This window comes from Ambystoma mexicanum, chromosome 1p (assembly GCF_040938575.1).
Source record: "Ambystoma mexicanum isolate Mex_15411 chromosome 1p, UKY_AmexF1_1, whole genome shotgun sequence".
NCBI classification, from domain to species: Eukaryota; Metazoa; Chordata; class Amphibia; order Caudata; family Ambystomatidae; genus Ambystoma; species Ambystoma mexicanum.
Genome location: NC_090921.1, coordinates 1,191,147,881 through 1,191,174,716, shown reverse-complemented (window position 1 = coordinate 1,191,174,716; position 26,836 = coordinate 1,191,147,881). Strand labels below are relative to the sequence as shown.

Below are 26,836 nucleotides of genomic sequence, written 5' to 3'. Positions count from 1 at the left end.
CTAGCACAGTCTCTTTTTGGAACTGGTACTTCAGGTACAATCTTATGAGTGATTAAGAACATAGTCAAAATCTGCTTATGAGGTTCTAAATCCTCACTGTCGAAGGTTTAACATTGTGAATTTTAATTGTTAATTATGTGCAACAAATTAACACCTGTGTTAATGTATGTTGAAACACTTGTGTATCGGCGCGTTACAAATGCCATATCATATCAGGTACAGAGAAATGTATGATTATGTGACGTTCCTTTGCTTTCTCTTTTGGATCCTGTGCAATTTTTACTGTGTTTTAAGTGTGTCGTACAAGGTGAAAGGTTGATATTAAGCCAAACACCAGATAAAATAAAAATAGGTGATCCTCAAGGATGTTTTTTATGTCCACATCTCGTCTTCATAAAGGGAACCTCTCCTAGAAAAATCATTGCAACATTTGTTTAGGTATTATTTCTCCTACCACTGGTCTGCTGGAGACGCTAATGTTCTGCCTCCTCTCTGTCTCGGGGCAACGTGCTCGCCATGGAAGCAAAACGACACGGAGCAACAGAGGTTCGATCCCCGGGTCCACACTTAGCAACCCCTGGGTATTAAGCGCATTATAAATAACATATCATATCATAAAGGCCCACTTCAAGCTTGAATGACTGCCTTCCTCTCTGCCATTCAGTGTTGGACAACTATCCGCTGCTCATTGCCTGGACCTGTCAACCCAAGATCTACAGCTTCCGCTCATGCGCGCAGATTTCGTATTGCATCTCCTTCCCACTGACTGAATGTTCCCTTCCTCCTTGGCTCACAAGTGAGGCTCTGAACCTTCATCAACGTGACCGCCACCTCTGCTAATAACCACCTGCTCAACATCTTCAGTCAACTTACCCTCTGACAACTCTCTTAATGCTTTAGACCTCAGCTATCTAGACTAATGGAACATCCTGCCATTTGAACCTCCCCTATTTGTTTCACCCCCTAAAATCAGTGCTAGACATCCATTGCTGCACCCTTTTGAATCCTGTGAGATCCCTCTCTACAGATATCAGGCAGACTGGCCCACAGTGTACCACAGTTAAAAGCTCCTCATTCTAGTTGGCCAATCAGCCCACAGCTTACCCGACAAAGAAAACCCTCATTGGCACCCAGAGGCACCACCTCAATTTACAAGCTTAGCATTACCTCATTTCATGTGTAAATCCTCTTTCGGAGAACCCGTCCTCTAGAAGTCTCTGCCTGTCAACTTAAGGGCTGGTTCATTGAACTAAAGGAATACTGTTTTCTCCACTAACTTCCATTATTGATGTCTCTTTCATAGAGTGGCTACCTATTGTGAAGCTGCAGAGAGGGTCCTGTCGGGGATACAGAATTACGTGTGTGTGTGTGTTCATTCTTGCAAACTAGAGTGCCAGTGTGTGTGGCCATGCATGCATCCCTATAGATGTGAGGGGCACTAAGCATCATAGTGCCTGGATGTGATGGAAACTACTGCAGCCACAGGCCTGAGGATTAATCTATTCAGTGCCATCCTATTCATCGCCAACACTGTGTTTGCAGTGTTTGAATTAGTCAGTCCCTGCAGTGCAACCTTTGGTGGGGGCGAGGAAAGTACCTGCAGATTTCACATGTGTAATCCGGTTATTTATGTGGGTCAATAGAGTTGGTGATATACTGCGACTTTATTCGAATAGCTGCGACAGATATTTCTAGATATGCGTATATGGGCTGAGCTAATGACCTGCCGTTAGGTTATAAAAGCACACGGGAGATTCTGGCAAGGACTTCCCATTGATCCGTGTAGTTCCCAGTGGCAGGGGCTGGTGAGCGTGTCTAACTGGCTGATGGTTGCAGGATTATAGTTTGGGCAGAAGGGGCCCTTATGCAGTTGCTAGGCACCCACGGAAGCTGGAATCCAAGCAAAGTAGGCCACATGCGCCTAACCTGATTTCTACAAGCACAGCAGACATTTTTCACTTCCGAGGTGTACTCCTGACAAACAAGACATCTTTTCGAAATGTCCTTTGGGTGAAGGGGAAAAAGCATCTATTTATTCCCAGGAGAGCCAATTACCGTGTATGTCTGCCCTGAAGAATGTCAACCGGCGCTCACCTTGTGCCGAACCAAACACACCAAAGGAGGAGCAGAAACTGTTAGGTAAGGATTGGTGCAGTCACACTGTGTGAGGCTGCACACAACTTATCTGTTATTAGGTAACCTTCTGTTTGGTATAGGACTCTATTACACAAGTTGGTAGTGTTACGGAGCAGCCAGGCCTATCTCAAGAGGAATAAATGTGAGCTGGAGAGCTGTACAGATGAAATCATTCAACACAAGTAACCAAGTAACACTTATGCTCAAGTTTTTAGTTATAAATATATATTTATTTACACATAAGTTTTAGTTAAGCATTCTTTAAAAAGGCAAAACAAAGGGGGTTCTGGGAGTCTCTCTACCAGCACAAACACAGCCCATTGACCTGTTCTTGGGTGTATGGCCCCCGGGAGAGTCGAAAGCAAGTCTTTAGCTCACTGTCCCTTTCACAGAGAAGAAATATCCCTGAATATCAGTCTTTGTCCTGCCAAGGGGCAGTCCAGCACCGAAATGCTAGGCTACTCTTCTCTGAACGAGAGTAGCAACAGCAACCCCATACACGTGTTTCAGCCTTGTTGGGCATCATCAGTGAGGTGGAGCTGTGCCTCTCGGAGAACAGTGAGCAAGGTGCCCATGTCTGGATTCCCCTGGTAACTTAGGGTGAGACCCAAAGTTACTTAATATGCAAAACAAAGGGGGTTCTGGGAGTCTCTCTACCAGCACAAACACAGCCTATTGACCTGTTCTTGGGTGGATGGCCCCCAGGAGAGTCTCAACCAAAGAAATATCCCTGCATATCAGTCTTTGTCCTGCCCAGGGGCAGTCCAGCACCGAAATGCTAGGCAATTTTCCTATGAATGAGACTACCAACAGTACGGTTGGAGCTATGTTATATCTGAGCAAGTCAGTAAAGTTTAACAATGTGCAATGAGTGTGTCAGCTTGGTGTCATTCTTATACTATCCAGCTGAATTGAGGGTGGTAGGACAATGATGAGAATGTGACAAGATAATTAACCTGGACGTATGTAGGTAAGCAAGGCTAGGAAATCATTGGATGCTGGGCTGTGATGGGGGTTGTGAGCTTTGAACCAGTGACTAGAGGATGGGTGGTAGTGAGGGTCAAGCAATGCAATGATGGTCAGACAAGATCCAATGAAGCAGCTTTATTGGGTAGTGGCTGCGGGAGGGGGGCTAATGAGTTGGTTTCAGTGGGTTGGTAGAATATTAGACTGGCATTAACTGCTGTTTACAGGCAATGGTTGATGTTTCAGGATAGTATGCCCGTTTGGTCTACACGAGTGGGGTAATACATTTCTCTGTATGGGATCTGTGGGCCAATCCATCCAAGCCACTTGGTGGCAGCATTATTGAAAAGGTGCTCCAAGTCTGTTTACAGGGCCTTCTTGATGGATCCGAGGCTGGTCAGGACACTATGGTAGGGGACTCCACAGGCACAGCTACTCCACTTCTGTGGTTCTACCCCAATGCTTTAACCTTTTACATGTGTCTTGGGGTATGAGGTTGCTTATAGCTGCCCTGAGGTTCGCTCCTTGTGTGCGTTCTACAGGATCGGTCTGCAGATAGTAAGGGCATGTGCCCCTGCAGTATTGGTATATAGCTGAAAGCTCTTTAAATGTGACTCCTTGTTCCAAAGAGAGCCAGTGGAGCTACTCGAGGGTTGGGGTGACATGCTCAATTGTTTTCTTACAGTGTTATAAGGAAAACATCCTCTGCTTCCGTTCCATTGATGTTGGGGAAGAGTGCAAGACAGATTTTTTACAGCCAACCAGGAAAATGTGGGCGGATCAGATGTGCATGTGTAGATTCTGAGATCTCCCATGTGCCTCCCTTCGCCTCAGCACGCCTTCCGAATATTTGCATGCTCGAGGACTGGTTGGATTGACGCTGTCAAATCACCACTCCAAAATTAGCCTGCATTGAATAATAATAATACATTGGGGGTCATTACGAGGTTGGCGGTAGCCGTGCCGGTAAATACCGGCACGGCTGCGGCCGGAGTCATGCATTTTCCGATGCCCGGGAATGGGCAATTACCGGGGCATTACAGCCCCGGCGTACCCGGTACTTGCCCATTCCCGGGCACGGAAAATATGACTCCCCATTCCCATTTGAGTCCCATTGGACTCAATGGGAATGTGGAGCACGGACGCACCGACACCATTCATGAATGGTGCCGGTGCATCCATCAAGGTCTGCGAGCCAGTGCCAGTCAGACCTGGTGGGCTGAAAGGCACCCGCTCGCAGAACTCTTAGTTTGCTGGTCCGGAAACAACGGTACCGGCAAGCTTAGCGGTACCATTGTTTCCGGACCAGCAAACTTGTAATGAGGCCCATTGTTTTTATCTGAGAACTAGTAGGCATTTTGTCTTGTCTCTTTTTCAAAAATCTTCTGATGCCTCACTCTTCCAATGTGATGCCGCAAGAGCTGAGCAGGTCAACGTGGGGCATGTGGGCTTTGGGGATGTACATCTGAGGAAGACATGGTGACGGTGGCCCCATGAGAACTAATTTCTAATCAGAAATGTCCCACTGAACCAAACTGTGTTTTTCTCCCAAACAGCACGTAGAACTGGAGTTAACCCTGTGTCTAAGAGTTCCAAAAGGTGACTAATATGGAAACTAAACTCCAGTTCTAGGTGCTGTTTAGTGAGTGGGCATTTACATTTCTTCGAGAAGGCCCTGAAACCACAGTGAGGGCAGTGAAATCCTTCGCACTTGGAAGCCTCTGGGTGAGTAGATGAGAGAGAAAACAGCGGCTTAATGAACTGTACTGAGACTCCCACAAAACCCTACTGTGCGCAACTCACAGGATCAGAAGCAAACCATGGTTTCTCCAGGTATATGGCGTTCATTTTAGGTAGATCATTTGAGCTCCAGGCTTAAGACCGAGGTGGTAATTTATGCAGGAAAATAAAACAACCCTAAAGCAAAAAGGAACGTTTTTGAAGTGTTGGCTCATAACACGTAGAAAAAGTAAAAAGCAAAAATCCAAGACAAGGAAGGTGTCCCCCCAAAACCATCAGCACTTGATCTTTGCTGGTAAACAGCTAGAAAAATGAAGACTCTGTCACACTAAAACATTCACAAATAATCATCCCTTCCCTTCGTGCTCTACCTCGGGGGGAAGGATTGTGAGGGATGGGGGGGTCCAATTTAAGGCAATATTCTGCTGAAGACTTGTTTCTTTGAGTGGCCAAAAACCTGCAAGTGTGTCCGTCCAATGTTTTAATATCATTTGCCTGGTCAACAAGGGCCGATCTTCTGTCGCCAGGTTTATGTGTAATGCCTGATAAATAGATTATGCATATTAACATGAAATAACTCAAGATTAACATTTATCTTAAAATATATGTATTAAATTTAGCTTCCACTAAAAAGGTTTAGAAAAATAACCCAACATATTCACAAAATGCCAGTACGGAGAACAAATGTGATTTTTTGAGAAGGAAACCGTAAACATCACTCCTTTCTATGTGTTAAGTCAATGTGGCATTTTAATGCACATGTTTGAGGTGTCAATTTAAGTATAAGGAAGGCAACAAGAAACCCAGAAATTCTTCGAAGGCTCTCTAGGGTCCTTTTGATGGGATGGCAATTCAGGCCTACCTGCCTGAGGACTTTCGTGGATGTAGAAAGGAGTGATTATGAAGAAAGGACATAGATAGGCTACCCCTCCATTTTCCACCTGCAGGTGTGTGTGGTGCACCCCACTATAACAGATCAGCTAATTTGCCTGTGTTTCAATAGCAGATCATTGACTCCTTTCTATACCAAAAATATAAAAAAATGTATTTATCATCAAACATGATTTAAAACAGTTTGTTGCTGATACACAGGCTACAATTCTCATAATAACAACATATGACAATACCATTTTTTCAGGACATCTATGAGTTCCATATTACCATTCATATAGAGCTTCTATAGGTATGTCCTATTCAGAAGGTATGGTGAGGTTAGTATGCCGTGACATAGTGAGTTGCTATCATTACAATACAATTTCAAAGTCCACACTGTTGGTGTTTCCAGCTAGAGAAGATCTTTACAGCAGTTACAGTTCTTATGTTTGCATTTCGCAAGCTTTCCTCGGGATTGGCGGAAGGAGGAAGTTGAAGTTGCATTTTTAATCCAACCATTCTGGATCTAAAAACAAATGAAAGGATGATGTTGAGACATGGAGTATCTGCCTAGTGTTCTATATATAGACTAAGGTGTATGGGTGCTACACATACCTGCACAACCATTCTTGGTGTGTCGGGCTGAGTTTCTTGTTTAGCGTGTAGTGCGTACCACACTGACTTTGGTGCTGAAGGTACTTGATCACTGTGTACATAAGAAAAACAAACATGGCGTGTGTTTTCTCTGTGGTCTTCTGTTTTTGCCTACTGGGTGTTCTATTATGCTTATAGTTGTTATGTTTCCGATATTTTTCTCTTGTAGGTGTCTTTTTGACTGTGAGGCAAATGTATGCTCTGGCATTGGTGTTAGTCCACTCAATTGCTACGTTGAGGCCGTTTTTTTCACTATATAGGTTATGATATGATATGGCATTTATAAGGCGCCTACACAGGGAGGGGAGTGGGAACAGAGGTAAAACAGAGACAGCGATCTTACTAGGCCAAGTGTCATTCAAATCGGGCAAGTGAATGTTCCAGTCCATAATAACACAGCACATACAGACACGTGAGAAGAAGACTCTCCTTTCAGCATGTTAGGATCTTGGCCTAACTAGGCAGCACAGTGTCCCTCCAAGGGTCAAAATGTGCTGCCTGAGGAGAGATAGAATGCAGGTAGGCCTTCTTCCCTTGGATTCGGTTTTGAAGGCTTATTTTGTAAGCAGCCAGGCAAAAATACATTATTATATTTAAATAATTTATTTTTTTGCATCAAAACAAAGCCCCTCAAGAAGGTTCAGAGGAGCGTGGCCATGTGCCCCAGGTCTCAACCCAGTGCTGCTATTAACTGGTGCTTGCAGATGAGCAGAGTATAGAAACACTGGTTGATACCTTGTGTGGTCTTAATTCTGAGTGATGGGTGGTGTCTTCTGAGAGGCAGGTGGCCGCGGTGCACATGGTGCGCTTCACTTGCAGCGACGGCGCAGTTTCAGCGGGCAGCACCAGTCCCCACATCCCAGCTGCTTATGTAGGAGCCAAGACCACAGATAACAGGGGTACCCTGAACTTAGGTGTGAGCTGCGGAAGGGGCATGTGGGCGATAGGGAGCCAAAGCTCAAATGTATGCAGGTTATTTTGCCTTCTGTGGTCTAGTGCATTGAGGAATCTGGGGGCATTGCACAATTTGGAAACATTAAGAGATCTACGGGCTGATATATTGTGCAATGTGGGGGTTACTATGAAATCTGATGCATGCACTATCTCGAGCAATTGGAATGCTGTTGGGTGGGTGGGAAACAGAGGTTTGGGGGGGCACCCAAAAGAAAAGTGCATTCGCTATAAACTATTAGTTATAAAATAATCGATCTATGTTGATTCTTTATAAAAAAAATGTCAGTATAAAGACATGTAACCCTTTGTAACTGGATTGCTGCGGGAAGTTCAGAAGCATCCATGCACTGTGCGGTTGCCTGTTCTTGGAGCCTCATGAGTTATATGTGCACGGAGTGGAGCCCCACATGCCCAAAGTGTGAGGATGGAATGGTCGGGACTGTGATATATAAGTTGGCTGCCAACGTGTGGAGTACTGATGTCTGATGTCTATTGTGAGGGGCACGGTAACGAGAGGGATAGCCCATACTGTGTGAGGATATGGGGCTAGAGAATATATGAAACACAAGGGTGTGGTGTGTCTACTTAGTTTAACAAACGAGTTATACACAGTGCTTCTAAAGTAAGCTTAACATCCCTTCACTAGATAGTTAAAATGTGGACTGAATCCGTACAAATACCAATGAGCATTATTTTAACTCATGTGTCTGCTTTATTAGTTCTTACAGATCTTGTTGTCTGTTTGGTAGACATGTGTAGCAGGTATTAACACTTCATACCTTTAAACTAAAACCGTCTACAGCGTTGTGAGGGGAAATCAATTGCCATGTGTGGGTGGCTTAGTTGGTTACGTGTTGTCTGTTGGGGCATTCAATGTGAGTGTGTTATTATGTGAAGCAGCCAGTGGAGAGATCAGTAAGCCTTTGGAAGACCCATCTGGGATGGCTGTGCTGGCATCCTGGTAGTACATCGGGCAGGGAAGATGTAAAGAGAAGTTCCTAGGCACCCTGGAATGGCTGGAGTTCTGAGCAGAGATCAGCGAGCTGTGCTTGGTCCTAAATGAAACTGGAGACAGGGTCGGGTATTGGAGCAGGCAGCAATGGGTATCAAGTCAACAGTGGAATAAAATCATCCCAGGGGAAAATCCTGATCGGGCCACCAAGAAGCAGAATTTTAGTGGAGAACCTGGGACCAAAATCACTGCGGGCACAGATACAGTGGTGCACATAGGAACCCATTGACAGATGAGCAAACAGGAGCAAATCCCAACGGACACAATCACAGTGTGGCAGGTACAAGCAGAAGTGCAATGACACATATAGGAGCAGAGCAACACCACTGGGACACCGAGAAGCAGAATAACAAAGCAGCAGCCGAGAACAGTATAATATAAAGTAAAAATTAGAATGGTGAGCCAGCTAGTGAGAAGCACAAGCCATCAAGAAGTCACAAATAGCCAGGCATAATATCACAGAGCAATGCATAGAACTATGCATGACAGGTCATAAAGGCATAAACAAGCATAGCATTGAAAGGCTTAGCAGTGTGTGTTTGGCAGGATGACTTCGCCTTTTCTAAAGAGTCTAGACTTATAATTTAGGATGAGATGGTTAAAGTAACATCTTTCAGCAGGTAGGTAACCTTTACCAGTCTCTGTCATTTTTTTGTGGCACACATGTTGCTTTGGGGACCAGCTGACACTGAGATCTACTTTTGAGTTTCCACCATTCATTATAAATACAGTGTTGCAGGAATCGGGGATGACAAGTGCAAAGTGCTCATCCTGTATCCCCGAAGTGTTGAAAATGTGAAGGAAGGGTACGCTGGAGTCGTCATGCTAAGATAGGGCCTCCACCTATGCACACCGCCATGTTTACAAATAAGCCACCTCTATCTAAACAACAGCATTGCCCATAAAGATAATGGGCCTCATTACACGGTAGGCGGTAAGGGTTTACCGGTACCGGTATTTTACTGGTAAAACCTTACCGCCTTACTACGAGGTCCCTTTGCGGGTTGGAGAATTTAACGCCTGCTTTTTGCAGGCGTTAAAAACCACCCGCAAAGGGACCAGGGAGCTAATTACGGTACCGCAATTTGAGGTGCCGTAATTAGCACCTTCCTCATTCCGATTATGCCCTATGGGGCAAAAATGGGAATGGGGAAGGGCAATGGGGGAAGGGGGAATTACCGCCCCACCAACCTTGGAATAGGGCGGTAATTCCCCTTTCCACCAAGGCGGTCCTGGTATTTTACCGGCATGGACCAAGATGATAATAGCACCTTGGTCCACCGCCGTCCGTGTAATGAGGCCCAATGTGCCCTCTCTGGGGTCATCCGCCAGCCTCACACTGCTCACTCCGTGATACAAAAGTAACGGATCAGGGGACGTAAGCTTCTGTGTCACAGCATCCTCTCTTTGGAACTCGCTACCTCCCAACATCAGAAATCAACGTTTCTATCCAACCTTTAAGAAACTTGTGAAGACCTGGCTGTTCAACAATTATTATGTATCCTACATATATGATTATTGTCTATTTCTGTACCCGTTGTATTCCTCTACTGTACCCCTGGGTTTGGGCGTTACAGAATTGTGATAGATAAATAAATAAAAAACAAAGCCCACCTGTAAGTACATTCCAGTGCTTGATATGTGAGGGTGTCTGCCGGGGCTTAGTCCTAGGGCCTATTTCCGAGCACCAGCCCTTTCTATCCAATACTCAGTTCAATTACGATGTGCTGTTTTGGCAACTTTATTTTATTAGCTGTCAGTCAGTCATAGTCACACAACAAGCAACATCAGTGTGCATGGGCCAAGCGCCTCTGCATCCTGCACTGGCTCCTTGTTATTTATTAGCTTGACGAGCGGCACCGTCACTGCTATTCTAGTTCTTCATTTTCATGAATAATAATGAGCTGGAAGGTGACAGAGGTGGGCACACATGCAGGCCATGCATGCAGATTGCCCCAGTCATCCTGCATGACATTTGCGTTGCTCTGCTACTGCAGAAACTGTCAGAAATGCCGCAGCAGGGTTGGTGGCTCAGGTGTGAGTGTGGTAACGGACGGGCAGCCAGAGTAACAGAACAGCTAATTGGTTCAGTGGGCATGTGATTGCCTATTTACCAGTGTCATTGGTATGAATGACGGGTGGTATTCACGGCTCTTGCACTGCTGTGTCTCTACAGGTGGCAGGACTCAGTGGGCACATGAATGGCCTTGTAAACCTGGGGAATGCCCTTTTCTCTTTTGGTGCACAGGCCGGGTGTGCCAACACACAGGCGGATTAGAGACTGCCAATTCATTGTGCCTTAAGCTAATGCAGGCACATGTCTGTCTGTCATTGCTGCTGCACAGTGACCAGTGCCATTAGCAAGGCAGGCCACTCAGCCCAGAGTGTAACACAGCAGCATAGTCACCAGCAGCAGCAGCAACACCACCACCACCACCACCACTGGGGCAAGGGCAGGGAACAGGCCACTGCTGAGTATGAGTGCCTCTGCTGAGTGCCGACCCATGGAAGAATATTGTGCTGTGGTGTTTGACAAAGCAAAACAAAAAAGGTGATGGCTGGAAGGTTTTGAATTAATCCTAACCTCTGGCATTACTCTGGGCAACCCTCCAGACCATTGTTCTTCACCTGCCAGGCCATTAGAGATGTGGAAAGACCATATGCAAATCAGGCTTGGTTCCAGAGGCAGGGTAGGGCCTGAGCGGGCATGGCCACCAAAATCTGATGTTAATGTCACTGCGGTGGGTCCAACTAAATTAGCGTCAAACCCCACTTGTTAGACAATCCTGGCTAAACCTCTGCTTGGTCCCATCCCGAAAGGGGCAGCCCAGCCTAAACAGCTTGGTCACATCCCTTCTGCACGAGACCACAAGCATCCCCAGACATGTGGTGTTTCACAAGCAAGTTCTTGAGTTCAGTGATGATTTTGACTGCATTTGCCCACAACATTAATGTACAGGAAATCATGTTTGCTCTATTTCTGGTGGAAAGACGGTTAAAATGAACTACTTACCGCCTACAGAGCCAGATAAACATTATATCGAGCAGGACGTGTCAAAAAATCTCTTGAACCTGTGGTGTCTCCTTTATAGACACAGCTATTTTTATGTGTTCTGTTAATTGGTATTTGTAAATCCCACATGTGCTATGGGAAGGGCAGCCATCCCTCCAAATAATCTGCTGGAAGCTGCCACTGCCACCTCCAACACATCGCACTGTGGGTCTTAGCACTGATGGTGTAAGCAATTGGGGGTTGGGGGGTGCATTCGCCCCAATGTAGCACACGCATGCTAGGAAACATAGGGTCCCTGGTTCTTATTTTTATCGCAAATTAAGGACGGGTGCATTCATCTTACTGTCCTCTTGCATGAGTGGGAAAGAAGACCACCTATTTATTATGCACGGTGTCACACAATGGCAATAATCCACTATAGGAAGGGATGAACACAATCAACATATTCTTATTTAGTTTTAGGCTGGGTCTTCAAAAGATGCTTATGCAAAATGCATCTCTGGCATCTTTGAGCACACAGTACGCTACCATCGCATTACGACCTAAAATGAACTGCCAGCACCATGGGGGAAAGGTTCGCCCAGGGCTTTAAGTGGGCCGGGGCCGAGCCCTGGCAGTCTCCAGAAAGGGTTCCAGAGCCAGGGCCCTGCCGGGGCCCACCCCGACTAGCCCCAGCCATGCCGACTCCTCAGGCAGCCATGTAGCCGAAGCGCTACCAGGTGACTCTGAACTCTGAAACAGGAGGAGGGGGGCTGAAGGGCACAGTCTCTCCTTTTGTTTCAGGATAAAGAGTAACCATGCAGCACTAAGCCTTTTAAACGAGGAGTCATGATGCGTGATGACTCTTTACTCAGACACAAAAGGCGAGATTGGGACCTTCAGCCCTCCTACTGTTTCGTAGTTCAGAGTCATCATGCAGCAGGCATCCCTTTCATTCAAGGAGCTGGTGGTTTTTAACCAAGCAGTTCCTTGAATGCAAGGGCTGCCTGCTGTGAGTGAGAGCTGGGGCAAACTGATGTCACACCTTAGGTGTGCTAGCCTAAATGGGCTGATAGCACCAAAGGTAGTAATGGCAGTGCACCCCAACCCCCTGCTTTTATCAACCCCCCTACTCCGAATTGGCAAGGGGTTGGTTCTAGTTAGGGGTGTATTCTAAGTACACACATACTTAGGCCACACCCCTAATGAGAACCCTCTCCCCTCGATTTAGCATCCCACTTAATCCACTGGGTTCACCAGATACAGTACGGGTTGATACCAGGACACAGTACTACCATGTTGAGACAAATTAAGTGATGGCCTGCACAACCAGAATGTATCGATGTACATCAGTAAGGATACTGAAGGGCCTCATTATGAGTATGGAGGTAGCCATGGTGTTATTAGCACCATGGCTACCTCCAAACCGGGCTCCATTACTGGGTTCCTGCAATGAGGACTTACCGGGTCATTCCAACATTGGAGGACCCAGTAATTCCTCCTTGCAGGAAACATTCCCCATTCCCATTTGAGCCCCCATAGGACTCAATGGGAATGGGGAGGGAGGTAATAACGGGCACATAACAACTGCCCCGTTATTACCTCCCTCCTTCCCTCACGGGACCCGGAAAGCACGCCTGGTTCAGTGCGATCCGGGTCCCGTGATGGGAAGCTCATAATCGGCGCTCCCGGAATGAAAGGGGCCGGTCCCGTACCGGCCCCCTTCATTCCGAGAGCGTAAGGGTCGTAATGAGGCCCTTAGAATGTAAGGTTCAATGCCGGCAGCCTGTTGAAAATCCCGACCATCATTCTGGAAATAGGCGCAAACATGTAAAGGCCCATTAGAATCCAAGTTGCCAGACAGGGCCCATTGAGCAAAATTGGCAAGATTAAGCCAGAAATAAAACGGACCAGGAATTGGACATTTTGAAAAGAAGGAAAACTTGAGGTGTGAGCTGAACTCATTTGCCCTGGCCTAAAGAAGACCTCTGGGTTCCTCTTGGCTCAGCCACATACCTAAAGATGACCCAGACGCACGTGCGACTTCTGCATATTTATACCGCAGAACATGCCCACTGGATGGCGAAATCATAGATGCAACAAAACTGCATTCTTATTGTACGCCCTCGCCGTTCTATTATCCAATCCTTGCCAATTTCAATAATAGTGAAAATAGGCGTTTTCACTCCTGACCATGGTTATAAAAGCATTGGGCCTCATTACGATCCAGGCGGAAAACCATGGTGCTAATGGCACCATGGTCCATGCCGGTAATTTACCGACTCCGCCATGGAGAAAGGGGGAATTACCACCCCATTACAAGGTTGGCGGGGCGGTAATTCCTCCTTCCTCCATGGCCCTTCCCCATTCCCATTTTTGCCCCATAAGGCTCAATGGGAATGGGGAAGGCGCTAAGTACGGTACCGCAAATTGCGGTACCGTACTTAGCACCAAGGTCCCTTTGCGGGTCCCTACTTTAACAGCTGGTGTAGACCAGTAATCAGGCGCTAATGGGTTAACGGCCCCACAGCCTTTTACGGCACCGTTAACCCATTAGCGCCAGGGTCGTAATGAGGCCCATAGTCATAGCTCCGAGAACCGCGCCGTGCGCACCACACACGCACCAGCATCGCCCATAACGGCGTATCAGCCTTGATTCGATGCAAGTAGATCGGGATTGTGGACCGCACAATGTTGGCCCAGCTGAGTTATGCGCAGCCGTTGGCCAACGTGCATGGGTGTAAAGTAAGCATTGTCTTTAAATTCAGCGCGACTGAATTGCACCTGTGCTGCAGTGCTTAACTAAAACAGCCTCATATTGTGGGGGTAAAAATGGCCTCTCCTAGGCTGTTGCCCCCGTCAACCCTTCCACTTGGGCTAGCAAAATTTCATGCGCAGCGTTCTGTATTGTAAATAATTAAAATGATATAAATACACGGTACCCTGTGCTGCCTTGCTTTCCTGAGGCCGCATTTCCTTATGCCTGACCATTCCCCTGTTGCCATGGCAACCTCCCCTCGCCTTATAGCCGCCCTTCTTTAACCTATTTGCAGTGACGGATGCATTATTCAACAGTATAGCGCATGATTTAAACTCACTTGAGGGGAGGAGGGCCTGCGCGTGTCACAGAGCGCCCACTCAACAGGAAGCATGCCTAACGCTCTCCCTTTTTTTCTTTCAGCCAGCATCTACGGAGACCGGGATCCATTCAGCTACGGTAAGTAGGGTCCCTGCAGACCTACGTCACGGCCAGCGAGCAGACACACAGCGCCCAAACGCCCCTCATTTCGGAACATGCCCGACATGTTTGCTTGTAGGTACTCCCCCGGGGGTTTCTCTTGAAGAATACATTGCTATCCATGCATTCTAGCTCAGGGGTGTTCAATGCAATGCATTGTGGGTCTTGAGCAGGCCGTTCCCTGGGCCCAGGGCATTCCAGGGGGAGCCCAAGCAGGCCCTTTCTTCAATGGAGGCTTTGAGGAGGTCAGGGCTTTTTTAAATCGTTATTATGCTTATTTATTGATGGTTTTTGCTGTCTCCGGACGAGACAGGTTGAAGCGTTAGAGACTGTACAATAGATACTCTTCGCACAATTGCAAATGCGCCACGGAGGCGATGCTCATCACAGGAGGCAAGGCAGCTTGTATGGGTCCTCGTGGCATAGCTCTCGCGCTGCCTCTCGGCTACTTGGGACTACTGTTTGTGATCAAGTGAGAGAGGCCACCAAGGGGAAGAGCATAGACAGAAAAGATAAGGCAACTCATTAGAATGCAGGTTCAATGCTTGCTGGGACAGGTGAGGCCTCAGCTCTTTCTGACAGTTACAGAAATCTGCATCGGGATAGGTTGGCATTAGACTGAGGTTTGAATGGAGAGAGTGTCGTGGGTCGAGGGAGCTTAGCCTATGCCCACTCTACCTCACCGGGCGGAGCGATAGTGGCACACCATGCGGTGGGATCTTAGGAGCCTGGCCATCTCTAGGGACGCAGCACTTCAGAGACTAACTGGGTGCACATGTGTGCAAGGCAGAGGGGGGCCACCCTCATCCGTGGCTTCATATGGAGCCACAGTTGGAACATCAACTTCCTGGTGCTATGCTCCAAACGCATCAGGCAGAAGATGAGGTGCGAGGCGTGGTTAGGGAGACTTGAAAGCGTGTCCAGAGTCTTACCTCGATGTCTGCAAATGTGATTGCAGTCGCTGGTGCGGATGTGGACCACTGGAAAGATCAGGGTGATCTGCTTAGGCAGAACCTGTCCTGGTGGCGTACCAAGGAGGATCAGGAGGATAGCACAGGGGCAACGCGCTCGCCTTGAAAGCAAGACAGCACGGAGCAATACAGGTTCGATCCCAGCTCTGCGCTTAGACACCTTCGGGTATTAAGCGCGTTATAAATAACCAATCATAGAAGGGGAGAACAGGTCCAGCATTGACAGTGGGCCTCATTACACGGACGGCGGTAAGGGTTAACGGTCACCGTTAATGGCAACGGTGACCGTTAACCCTTACCGCCGTACTACGAGGTCCCTTTGCGGGTTGGAGGATTTAAAAATCCAACCCGCTAAGGGACCTCAGAGCTAATTACGGCACCGCAAAATTGCGGTGGCGTAATTAGCGCCTTCCCCATTTCCATAGAGCCCTATGGGGCAGAAATGGGAATGGGGAAGGGCAATGGCGGAAAGGGGATTTACCGCCCCTCCAACCTTGGAATGGGGCGGTAAATCCCCTTTCCGCCAAGGCGGTGCCGGTATTTTACCGGCATGAGCCATGGCGCTAATAGTGTAATGAGGCCCAGTGTCTCCACTGGCAGCCAGGAAGCATCACCTGCTCCCTCACAGCATGGCTTCTGTATTTAATGCATGACTGACACCTTTTGGGTGTTTCTAAGAGAAAGTCCGTGTCTTGCTAGCTGTACTAAGTCCCCCCACCCACAGCCCCCCATCCGGAAGCAGCTTTCTTAGCAAATTGAAAATGAAGGGAATTCAATGGGCCTCATTACGAGGTAGGAGGTAAGGGATTAGCGGCACCAGTAAGGGTGCCGGTAATCCCTTACCTCCATATTCCGAGGTCCCTTAGCGGGTCCCTTCCTTAACGCCTGGTCTGACCAGGTGTTAAGGACGAGACCCACAAAGGGACTTCAGAGCTAATAACGGTACTGCAAATTGCGGTACTGTTATTAGCTACTTCCCCATTCCCATTGAGCCTTGAGGGGGCTCAAATGAGAATGGGGAATGGTTCTCAGAATGGGGACTTAACGGGTCCTCCAAGGTTGGAATGACCCGGTAAATTCCCATTCTAAGAACCCGGACCCGGTATGTGGTAAGGGGGTATCCATGGTGCTAATAGCACCATGGCTACCTCCTACCTCGTAATGAGGCCCAATGTCTACTTACAGTCCTTTTGGTAGAGAAGACATGGGGCAATTTCTTTTCATCTGCCTGTTATATAAATGTGTGAGACTGAAAGGGTCAATCCAGTGTTTTCAAGACCTTGGGGTAAGCTGCCATGAAGAAGCAGCGACAGTAGGCAACTTGCCGGCTCACAAGCATGTCATGGTTGTAGTGTCTAAATATCAATGTTTTGCTTTTTGGAGCAGGACATGTTTTTTTAAATGGACATTTTAACTGATGCAGAGCACTCAGACCTGTTAATAAAGCACTAGCACTTTTGCTTGGCACGCTTGATATTTAGAATCACACAGCGCTTTAATATGATTGCGCCAAAACAATTGATTTTAATTCAATAAGATATTGTGGCTAGGTGTTTTTTTTTATCGAATGCCTTGTACAAGTAGCATTTTTTGTATATTTTTAATGTTTCTCCAATTTTATGGGCGATTACCCAAAAGAAATCATAATTTAAAAAAAAAACGTGTAATATAGACCTGGGTTTCATAGGTGTGCTCCTTCTGGCCGAGGTTGTGTGAACATCGGGGGTCCATTTATATGTTGTTGGAGGTCAGGGATAAAGCGGTCCTCGCAGCACGGAACCGGAGATGTTGGTGGATGCTGATTTCAACTATGGGCAGGGGCGTTGCTAGGGGGGGCTAAGAGGGCTATAGCCCCTGATCTTTTGGCTGTAGCCCCGGATAGAATCTCAGGAGCTACAGCCAAAAGACTAGCTAGCCCCCACAGTCCCAACAGTTCCGACATCAGTGTAGCCCCGGGTCTTTTCCAGACCTAGCAACTCCCCTGACTATGGGCGATTGATCAGGAAAGGTTAGAACCACAGAAGACTCACCAGACCAACACCGCAGCAATGGGAAAATTACAATTAGAGAAAGAATTTGTCTAGAATAAATCTTACAAATTCCCACATGGACCGGGTGCCCGGGTGGAATATAAATAGTGGAACAAACCCTGCGATGTACTATGGCCAAAGCTCAGGTGTACTGTGGCCAATGACTGTGCTAGGTCCCCTATACATGCTATGCTATATGTATTAAATTAATTTATTTTATTCATTATTTGCTTGTTAGGCGCTTATACAGCAAGTACATTCTGTTTCAAAGCGCCCACAGTGCAGCAGGGAGGGGACATGGGAATGAAACACAATAAAATACACAAAAATATGAAATAAAGTGGATGGAAAAAAGGATGAACCTACTATGCCTTGTGAGTATTCGGACCGTGCAAGTGCAGCAAGGAAGAAGGCAGGGGTCAGTACTGTGGAGTCTGAGGTCACAGTTGGGCCACAGATGACGTGCAGTGAATGTTAAGTGCTACACGGCTTGGAGCCACGAGGGGCGTAAGTGCGAGCCACCAGGTTGGAGGGTGTAAGTGCAAGTGCAGATAGACAGGAGCTGGGCCGATTGGGTGAGGGAGGTCACGGCACCAAGGATGCATAAGGGCCCAGGACACCAATCGCAGCAACTGTGGGATTAGCAGGGGAAAGAAGAAGGGAAGGAGGCAGTAAAGAGGAGAGTCTTAAGCAGCTTCCAGAATTTAAAAAAAGTTCTGTCCAAGCAGGCAACTTCATGGCTGCTGTCGCTCATAATCGAACATATGCTCAGTGTTTGGTGCAGAGCTTGGAAAACATCATTTTTATTGCAATTCAGATGAATTAGCTGATGGATCAGGGCACCTCATTGGGGCACTGGAGTAGGGTGTTCATTGCCCCCAGGGCACGTTAACATGACATGTTAAGCGTGAGGTCCACTGTCTCCAGGAAACATTATTGGAACTTGGGGGCAGAACTTTTCTTAGCAAGAGTTATGGTTAATGGCCAGTTGGCTCACACCATTTAGTGTGCCTGGGTAATTGGAATTGGTATTAAAGTGAGTCAATAATTTGTGACCAACGCACTGCAGTGGTGAGCGACTGTTCAAAATGTGCCCAGTTATTTATTTTCAAACTTCGTTGGAGCGGTCAATGTGCCCAGTAATACCCAAAACAAAGTTAATTCACTGTGCCCAGGGCACTGAATTAAAGATCTAGAGCAGTTTGGTCAATGTGCACAGGACAGTTCCATATGAGGTTAGCGTAGGCCATATGCTATGCCCATAACTCTTGAAGTTAGACCATGCCACTCCTTATGCCCAGGACAGTTCAATATGAGGTTAGAGTAAGCCATACGCTATGCCCATAACTCTTGAAGTTAGACCATGCCACTCCTTATGCCCAGGACAGTTCAATATGAGGATGTAGTAAGGCTTTTATAATGCTCCTGTCATTTTTTAAAGAAGCAGGCCATTCATTGTACATTTTTGGGTTGATTTTTTTCTCATGAAGATGAATTGTAGAGCACTACGTGTCAGTGTAGCCTGTTCAAAGCGAGGATCAGCCCGGCCAGCCCTGTCGACGTGGAAGCTGGTTCTCTGACTGGTTAGTCATGGCAGTAGTCTGTTCACCATGAATTTGAGGCACAGTGTTTGGAAGTCTGGGTCTGACCAGCTAGAGGACAAAGGCTAGACCTCAGTTTCTTTGCCTATAAAAGCTGGGATCCTTTAGAAGCAAGCTAGAGGCCAGTGCACCATATACACTGAGTTCAATGTCACGTGGGCCCAGGCTCAGCAGGGGGTCCATAGAGCAGAAAGCGACAGTAAGTGGGGAATTGGGCCCTGGCGGAGAGTTAGGAATCTGTGGAGTGAGTTAGGAATCTGGGGATGTGGGCAGATGGTAGGATGTTAGGGCCTTCCTTACAGAGTCCAGGAAAGCAGATAACTGCTTTACCCGCCACACACCTCCCCTCCCACACCTTCACACAAAACGCCTGCCTACACACCTGTCTTCTCTGTCCCTCCCTAATGGATGCCTTTGCAAGCCCTGCTTTAACTCTCCCTGTAGGAAGTATAATGCGGCCACTCTTCCTTGGTGAATTTCTAGCTGTCTCTCTCGCTTCTTCTGGTCATTCTTCCTGTCTGTGTGTGAAGTTTCCTGCTGTCTCTTTCCGCTAGTTACGACTTTACTTATGTGACGTGTCTTGCTGTCCATCTTTACTTGTGCATTTCTGTGTAGTCTCTCTCAGCTGGGAGGAGATTCTCGTTGCTGAGTCTCCTGTTGCACGTTTCCCCTGGCTCTGGTTCTCCCAATACACTGTCTAATTCGTCCTCTCTCGCCTTGCCGAGTTTCACGCTGTCCTCTCTTTCTCACAGATTATGAAACCGTGCGGACGACGGGGCTGGTACTCGCAATTGTCATGTTCCTCCTTGGGATCGTCATCGCACTCAGTAAGTGACGCAGTGAAATCGATGTTTCCCTGTTGTGGAAATTACCAGAACCAAATGCACAGATCAGGAGCTCCACACAGCCATTAACATTAACTGATAGGAACCTTCGTTCCCTGTAGGTCAATCACTGCGGAATCCTCAAGTCACTACATTCCATCCCTCTACCAATGCAGGCCACTTATTGTGGAACCCCCATCACTAACATTGAACTCAGGGAGTTGCCACAAGTACTCTTGTTTCTGCATGCTGTTTGTTGTGGAATGCCTCTGACACCATAAGGCTCATTCTGACCATGCCGGTCCGGAAACAGCAGTGACAGTAAGCTTACCAGCGCCATTGTTTCTGGACTGGAATATTACAGGTCTGCATGCCGGAGTCTGTGGGCGCGACAGGTTGGACCCTGTCGGTCACAGCGGCAACGGTATGCAGACCGTCAAGGAAGCACTGGCCCCATCAACAACAGGGCCGGTGCGTCCTTGTTCTCCATTCCCATAGAGTCACATGGGACTATATAGGAATGGGGAATTACAATTTACTGGCGCCTGACTTTCCGTACTGCCGGGGTTGTAATCCCCCGGTGTTACCGGCAAGTCAGGCGCCAGTAAATATTTAGGGGTCCAGTGGATACCCGCCGGTAGTACCGACACGGTTACCGCCGGACCCGTAATGAGGCCCCATATGCCGCCATGACACGATGGAATCAAAACCTGGCTTCTTTCTGCAGCACCCAGCCAGTCTGACCTGATATTGTGTGGGGCTTCAGCTCCAAGTTGCCCCCAGGGTGAATGATGCTCTTACGAATCCTGACACGATATTCATGCTCTGCCACAATGCACCCAGCTGCAACCACAAAAAAAACACTGTAGTAAAAGGACACCGTCGATCAATTCTAGAAACATGCAGAATGGCAAATTCAGCAAGAAAAGAAACAGCAAGTGCAGCAAATCCCACACACTACAAAGAGGCCACTATAGAATGCCACAACGCCATTTTCATGTTGAAGAATCACCACCTCACCTTGAACATCTCCAATAGGTGAATGTCGAACTGCTCAGAATCACCCCCATTCACATAACTGCTGCCTTAACAGCAAATCAAACTTTAGAATTCAGAAACTGACCAGAACACTTCTTCCAAGGCAAATGCTAACATTCAGTGATGGCAATCATCAGAACTGCAAACCATCCTTCTACCAAAGCCCCCTGCCGCACCCCCGCCAAAGCCAATGCGGATTCACCATGCAAGTCACTGAACCTCGCCTTCAAAACCACAAGGACGCCAGAAACCACCATCAAAGACACACTCTTAAGTCTACATGATGGCACCTTACTCAGAGACAACGTGCCCATTGTTTACTTAAAGGCTGATCAGACTTCACAACCCCACAAATCACACTCTCCATAAATCAGTCCTTCAAAGGCAGAGCAGTCCCGGTCACTCTCAAAGGAATCATTGTTCCTCCCTGCCTCAATGATACCGATTTGATGCAGCCCTCAGTAGCCACCACATGTCTCTTGACCAGTGGCGCCCACAGACATCTTTTATAGGGGTGGCCTGATGGGGTCACTGGAAATCTTGGGGTGGCACACCAAAACCAACACATAAGTAACCGACAGGTGGGCTGGTGGTGGAGGGCAATCTTTTTTGTAAGGTTGGCTGTGGCCTCCCTTGCCACCCCTTGGTGGTGCTGCTGCAGAGGTGGGGTGAAGTTTGTTGATAAAAGGGAGTGCAGGGTGCCCCCTGCATTTTTAAGGTGAAATGAGCTGACAGTTCAGTAACTAATTGGCAGTAAATAAGAGGTCAAATGAAAAGTGGTGGTACAACCACATAGGACCGGTTCCACAACAGGAGACATTCAAAGTTACAGTACACCCAAAAACAGCCATCCCTGCACAAAGACTACCCTTTCTTTCTTCACTTAATATTCTGAACCAACCTTCAAATGAGTATCATTTACCAGCTTTATTAGAAAATTACAGAAACGTGACCTTAAACAACCACTTTTCCAGCCCAAGCAGAACGGATATTGGAACCCTGACATAAATGCTGAAAGCAGCAGGTAAAACAGATACTACAAGAACTACCAGAGATGCAAACTTTTCAATCAAAACAAAAAAAACTTTACAATGTAATATTGGAAAGTTTATGCTCATGCTAATGGAATTAACTGAGACAAATCTGCTACAAGTGCAATTTTCTGTGGTTCTGTAGAGTTCATTCCAGAAACTATTTGTTCCATTTTGAAGACAACTGTCTTCTCACAGTGTTACAAAAACATATATACATCTCTTTAACACCAAGCCTGGCTTCCCTGTGTACAGCTGAAAGGTGACTTCTCTTATTTGATATCAGTTTAATTGCAAGGCCTGCAGAAGGTACTGACAGCACAGGACTGATCAGCAGCTCGATTAAGGAAGAGCGTGGATCTGCACGTTTTGGCTCTCTGGATGTTTTGGACTACATATCCCATCAGCACAATCAATGGTGGAGGATCCTGGCAGTCGCAGTGCAAAACATCTGGAGAGCCATAGATTGCTGACTCAAGAAGTAGAGTGACCTAGTTGGAACTTTACATATTTGATGTTTGCAAAAAAGAGGCTACCAGGGTGAAAGATTTGTAACGTATTTAATAAAAAAGGGAGGCTATGATTCTAATGAATGATGATGGGTTAGGAAAAATGAGGGTGTGTCAAATAACAATGAAGTTGAATATTGAATTGTAATCATAAGCCTCATATGGTGTCACTGAAAAGAGTTTGATTGAGACAGTGGGAATCAAATTCCAATGTATCAAGCCTTTGGCCAGAGGCCTAAGCATACACAAGCATAAATACAACTATGCAAATGGCTGCAGCATGCCAGGTGCTTAAACAGAATATAGGTATAAAGGAGGGTGGGAGAGTCCAGAGGGAATGGGAAAATAAATTCAAAAAAAGAGAAGCATAAAAGTAGAGGGTAATTTTGATTACATAACAGGTATATTTGTAGTGCACACTATTCTGAGGCTAGTGTGAACATTGTACTTGAGAACATGAAAGAACATAGACACAAAAGAAGGGGAATGTAGTTGTCCCGGGAGGATAGCTCAGTGGCAACGTGCTCACCTTCGATCCCCAGGTCCCTGCTTAGAAACCTCTGGGTAATTGAGCGCGTTATAAAAAAGCAACTAAGACAAAAAACTCATGTAACAGCACCTCGATGGCCCTGGGCTGTGTGACTGCTTTTTAAAATAAGAAGACAAAAAAAGATTGCCAGTTTCTTCAATCTGTATCTTACAACTCACCTTCTTCTAAAGAGTGTCACCCAGCCTGGACATATTTTCACCCTCCCAACACAGCAATGGACTCACCCACTCTGGAAAACCTTAACATGCAGTCAAAAATGCAGGAGTTCCTTCTGACTTCCCACAGTGGCAACCCCATCTGATTTACCCTCCTTCGCCCATTCAGTATGTTGAACGGTATGCCCACTTATCCACACCACAACAGGTCTTTCTTCTAACCCCTCCCCAATTAGAAGCACTACCACACTCAACAACACACTGCACAACAAACATATTCATATTCCAGACCACACCCACATCGCGGAGGGCAGTAACTTCTGTAAGCACAGTCATTCTCCACAACTCGACACAACACCTTGACCTTTCTAGCAGTGGCGATTTTGGAGAAAGTAGACCAGGGCTCCTCACCTCAGGTGATGGAATCTCTCAGCGCCGCAAGCAGTAGCCCAGGACTCCTTAGTGTCACCAATCTAAAAATATTGGCAGCACTGTGTGTGTAAACAACATGTGCTGCACACAGCACAAGCTACATACAGGCTGCAGCCTGAACTTTGGAAACCCGTATTCCGGAAATAAACACAGCCTGGGAAGCGCAAGCCAATTGGCAAAGCAGAAATGCACGCCTCCAGGCTGAATTTATTTCCAGGTCTCTCCGGTCCTGACACCTCTAATCCATCGCGGGCGGCGTGCCGCAACAAACCACAGCATAAAAACAAAAGCAAAATGAAAATACTTTTTTTTTCACACTGAAATGGGCATGCACAGTTCAGTGCGAAAAAAATTAATGTTTGCTTTTCAAATTTCGCAGGGGGGCAAATGGGGGGGCCAGCATTGTTATAAGGGTGGCCGTGGCCCCCCTTGGTGGCGCCCCTGCTCTTGACTGCCTCTCCCGGCTTTAAAAAGACTGTGGGCCTCATTACGACCCAGGCGTTGGACCATGGTGCTAATAGCACCATGGTCCATGCCGGTAACTTACCGACTCCGCCATGTCGGAATGGGGAATTACCACCCCATTCCGAGGTTGGCGGGGCGGTAATTCCCCATGCCGCCATGGCCCTTCCCCATTCCCATTTTTGCCCCATAGGGCTCAATGGGACTGGGGAAGGCGCTAATTACGGCACCGTAAATTACGGTGCCGTAATTAGCTCCTAGGTCCCTTTGCGGGTTGGTTTTTTAACGCCTGCTAAACGCAGGCGTTAAAGAGCAACCCGCAAAGGGACCCCGTAATCAGGCGTTAAGGGTTTAACGGCACCGACACCTTTTACAGCGCCGTTAACCCCTTAACGCCTGGGTTGTAATGAGGCCCTGTCTCTCAACTACAAGCTCATCTCGACAAACACAACCTCGAAGACAAGACACTTGAAGAAGCATGAGTGGGCAAGGCTCCCTTCTTTGTGCCACTTGCTTACAGCAAGCAAGCAGCAGGCTAGCCCATGCTATCTCCTTCACCTTTCAGAAGAAGGGGAAGATGCAGACTGCCCAGCTTTGCCACCTTCCACTCTGGCTCACGAGGGTGGGGCAAGCTAGACCTGCCCCTACCTCATTCCCATCATGTCAATTGAGGATCCCCCTGGAGAACTGACTCAAAATCTTATACGCTTCAACCAGTATTAGCATAATTGACCTAAAAATATTTGACCCAAAACATTTTATCGATTTATTTGGACCTTTTTTGGTCAAATTTCTATTTATGGGGGCGGGTAAGGGTATAGATTAGGTTGACGGGAAGTGGGGAAGGGGGTTTGCTGGGGTCTCCCCCCACATTTTAGACCAAAATAAAGGTCAAATAAATTTGATAAAATGTGATTAGGTCAAATGTTTTAGTTCAAATAGACCCAAACTGCTTCAACCTCTGCTCTGCCTCCTCCTGAAAACGTGTGGTGCCGATGGCTTCCTCTATCACTGCGATACTGATCACCTAGATTATCCAAAACCAAAAGGAATCCCAGTTGATAGAAGACTACCTGTCCACGAGGTACCCATGGGATGCCAATGCCAAGTACAACATGGCAACACCAGTCATGATAATAATGCCGAATGGCCAGATTGATTGAATGGTCAGAAGGTCCTAATGCAGCGTTCGACTGCTCCTACTCACTCCCTAAGAAGAAGACTGGCAGTGATACAAGGAACCGTCAACTCTTGCGGCAATGTCAACTTCCTCTACATCGACCTGTCAAAATATAACAGCCCCTCGCCTGCACGTTTCTCTAAATGGCACTGCCAAACTGTGAACCAGTCACCTCGCCCTCGAACTCCACCTTGCTGATGTTGAGAGTAATCGCCTTCACCTCTGTACAAGGCAAAATGACCATCAGCGTCCTGCCCTTCACCTGCAAACACAACTGCAGAAAAGACCTGCACTACCTAACCAGCATAAGACGGCATACTCTCAAAATGTGGTTCTATGTTCATTCATTCCCGGATTTATTTTCGGTGAGTTTTTTGCTGAAATTATTTTGCTGAAAAAAACTCAGCAAATTTCTTTTTTTTTGTTAACCCCCTCACCCCCTGCGCTTGTTCTTCTTCTTGCTGATATATTTTTATCCATCAGCGGTGATTTTTGGATACCGAGGCTTGAGCCTCATTACTCCATCTTCTCGGGTTGAGTATGTAGTCGTGGGTTTGTATTCTTCTTGGTCTGTGTGGTCTTGTCACAGTAGGTTAACCCCCCCAAACCGCTCCTCCCTTTTATTTATTCTCTATCCTCCCACCACCCCTGCCCCTTAAAAGCCCTTACCCAGCCCCCCATATTTTTCACTGAATTTTTTCGGTCGGAATTGTTCGGCAAAAACTCTGCGTAAAAAACAGGTGATGAATGAACGTTGTACCCGCAACGTGCTCTCCAATCATCCAATGAAAACATACCTGCAGCAATAGCACTCTGCAGCCCAAAGAACGGCAGATACGTTGGACCAGTGGTGCTCAACTGTGTGGCTGAGCCCGGCTGAGCCTACCCATGGGGGACTCTAAGCATGTCTGGTGGCGGGGCACAACTCTCTTTTAAAAGGGAGGAGTCTGACTCATTTTTATGAAAAATATGAGCCCTTCTGGCATTTGATGGGGCCCGTTAACAATGTTTTGATTTAAGTGGGGTCTCAGCATTAAAAAGCATTTTGGAAAACACTACTCTAGCCCAAGAAATGCTTTCCCAGTGGAGATTCACACCTTCTACGGAAAAATAACCAAGAAAACTCAATTTTAGCACTCCATGTGGAACCCTCCATTTAGAATGCATGCTGTTAAAGTTCACCCATTCACCCACGGAGTGGCGCCAAGTGGGGTCACTGTATAACACTATGAAATCCCGTGGCCACTGCATGGAATGCGTGCAGTGCAGATGTGATAGCATGGCACCGGGAACTCCATGGAATTCCAGGGTCACTTCATTGCTTTGGCGAGTGTGTCCCTACGCTGCTGCACGGCCCTCGCCATGAAACACCAGTGACCTTCAATGCCATCTACTTTTCCATGAATCTTCCTTACTACCGAATGCGATCAGCCTGGCATTCTAGAGTCACTTCCGAACTCCTTACAGAACTCCCACATAACTGCATTG

At 47.1% G+C, this 26,836-nt stretch overlaps 1 protein-coding gene across 1 annotated transcript in view; it reads left to right on the top strand.

Moving 5' to 3' along the window:
* LOC138451399 (sodium/potassium-transporting ATPase subunit gamma-like) overlaps window positions 1–26,836 on the top strand; it is a 239,342-nt gene that overhangs the window by 99,728 nt on the left and 112,778 nt on the right. Inside the window, exons 2-3 of the mRNA XM_069604908.1 lie at window positions 14,509–14,544; window positions 19,920–19,994. Of these exons, the coding sequence (XP_069461009.1) occupies window positions 14,509–14,544; window positions 19,920–19,994 (111 nt within the window). The remainder of the gene's footprint in view (window positions 1–14,508; window positions 14,545–19,919; window positions 19,995–26,836) is intronic.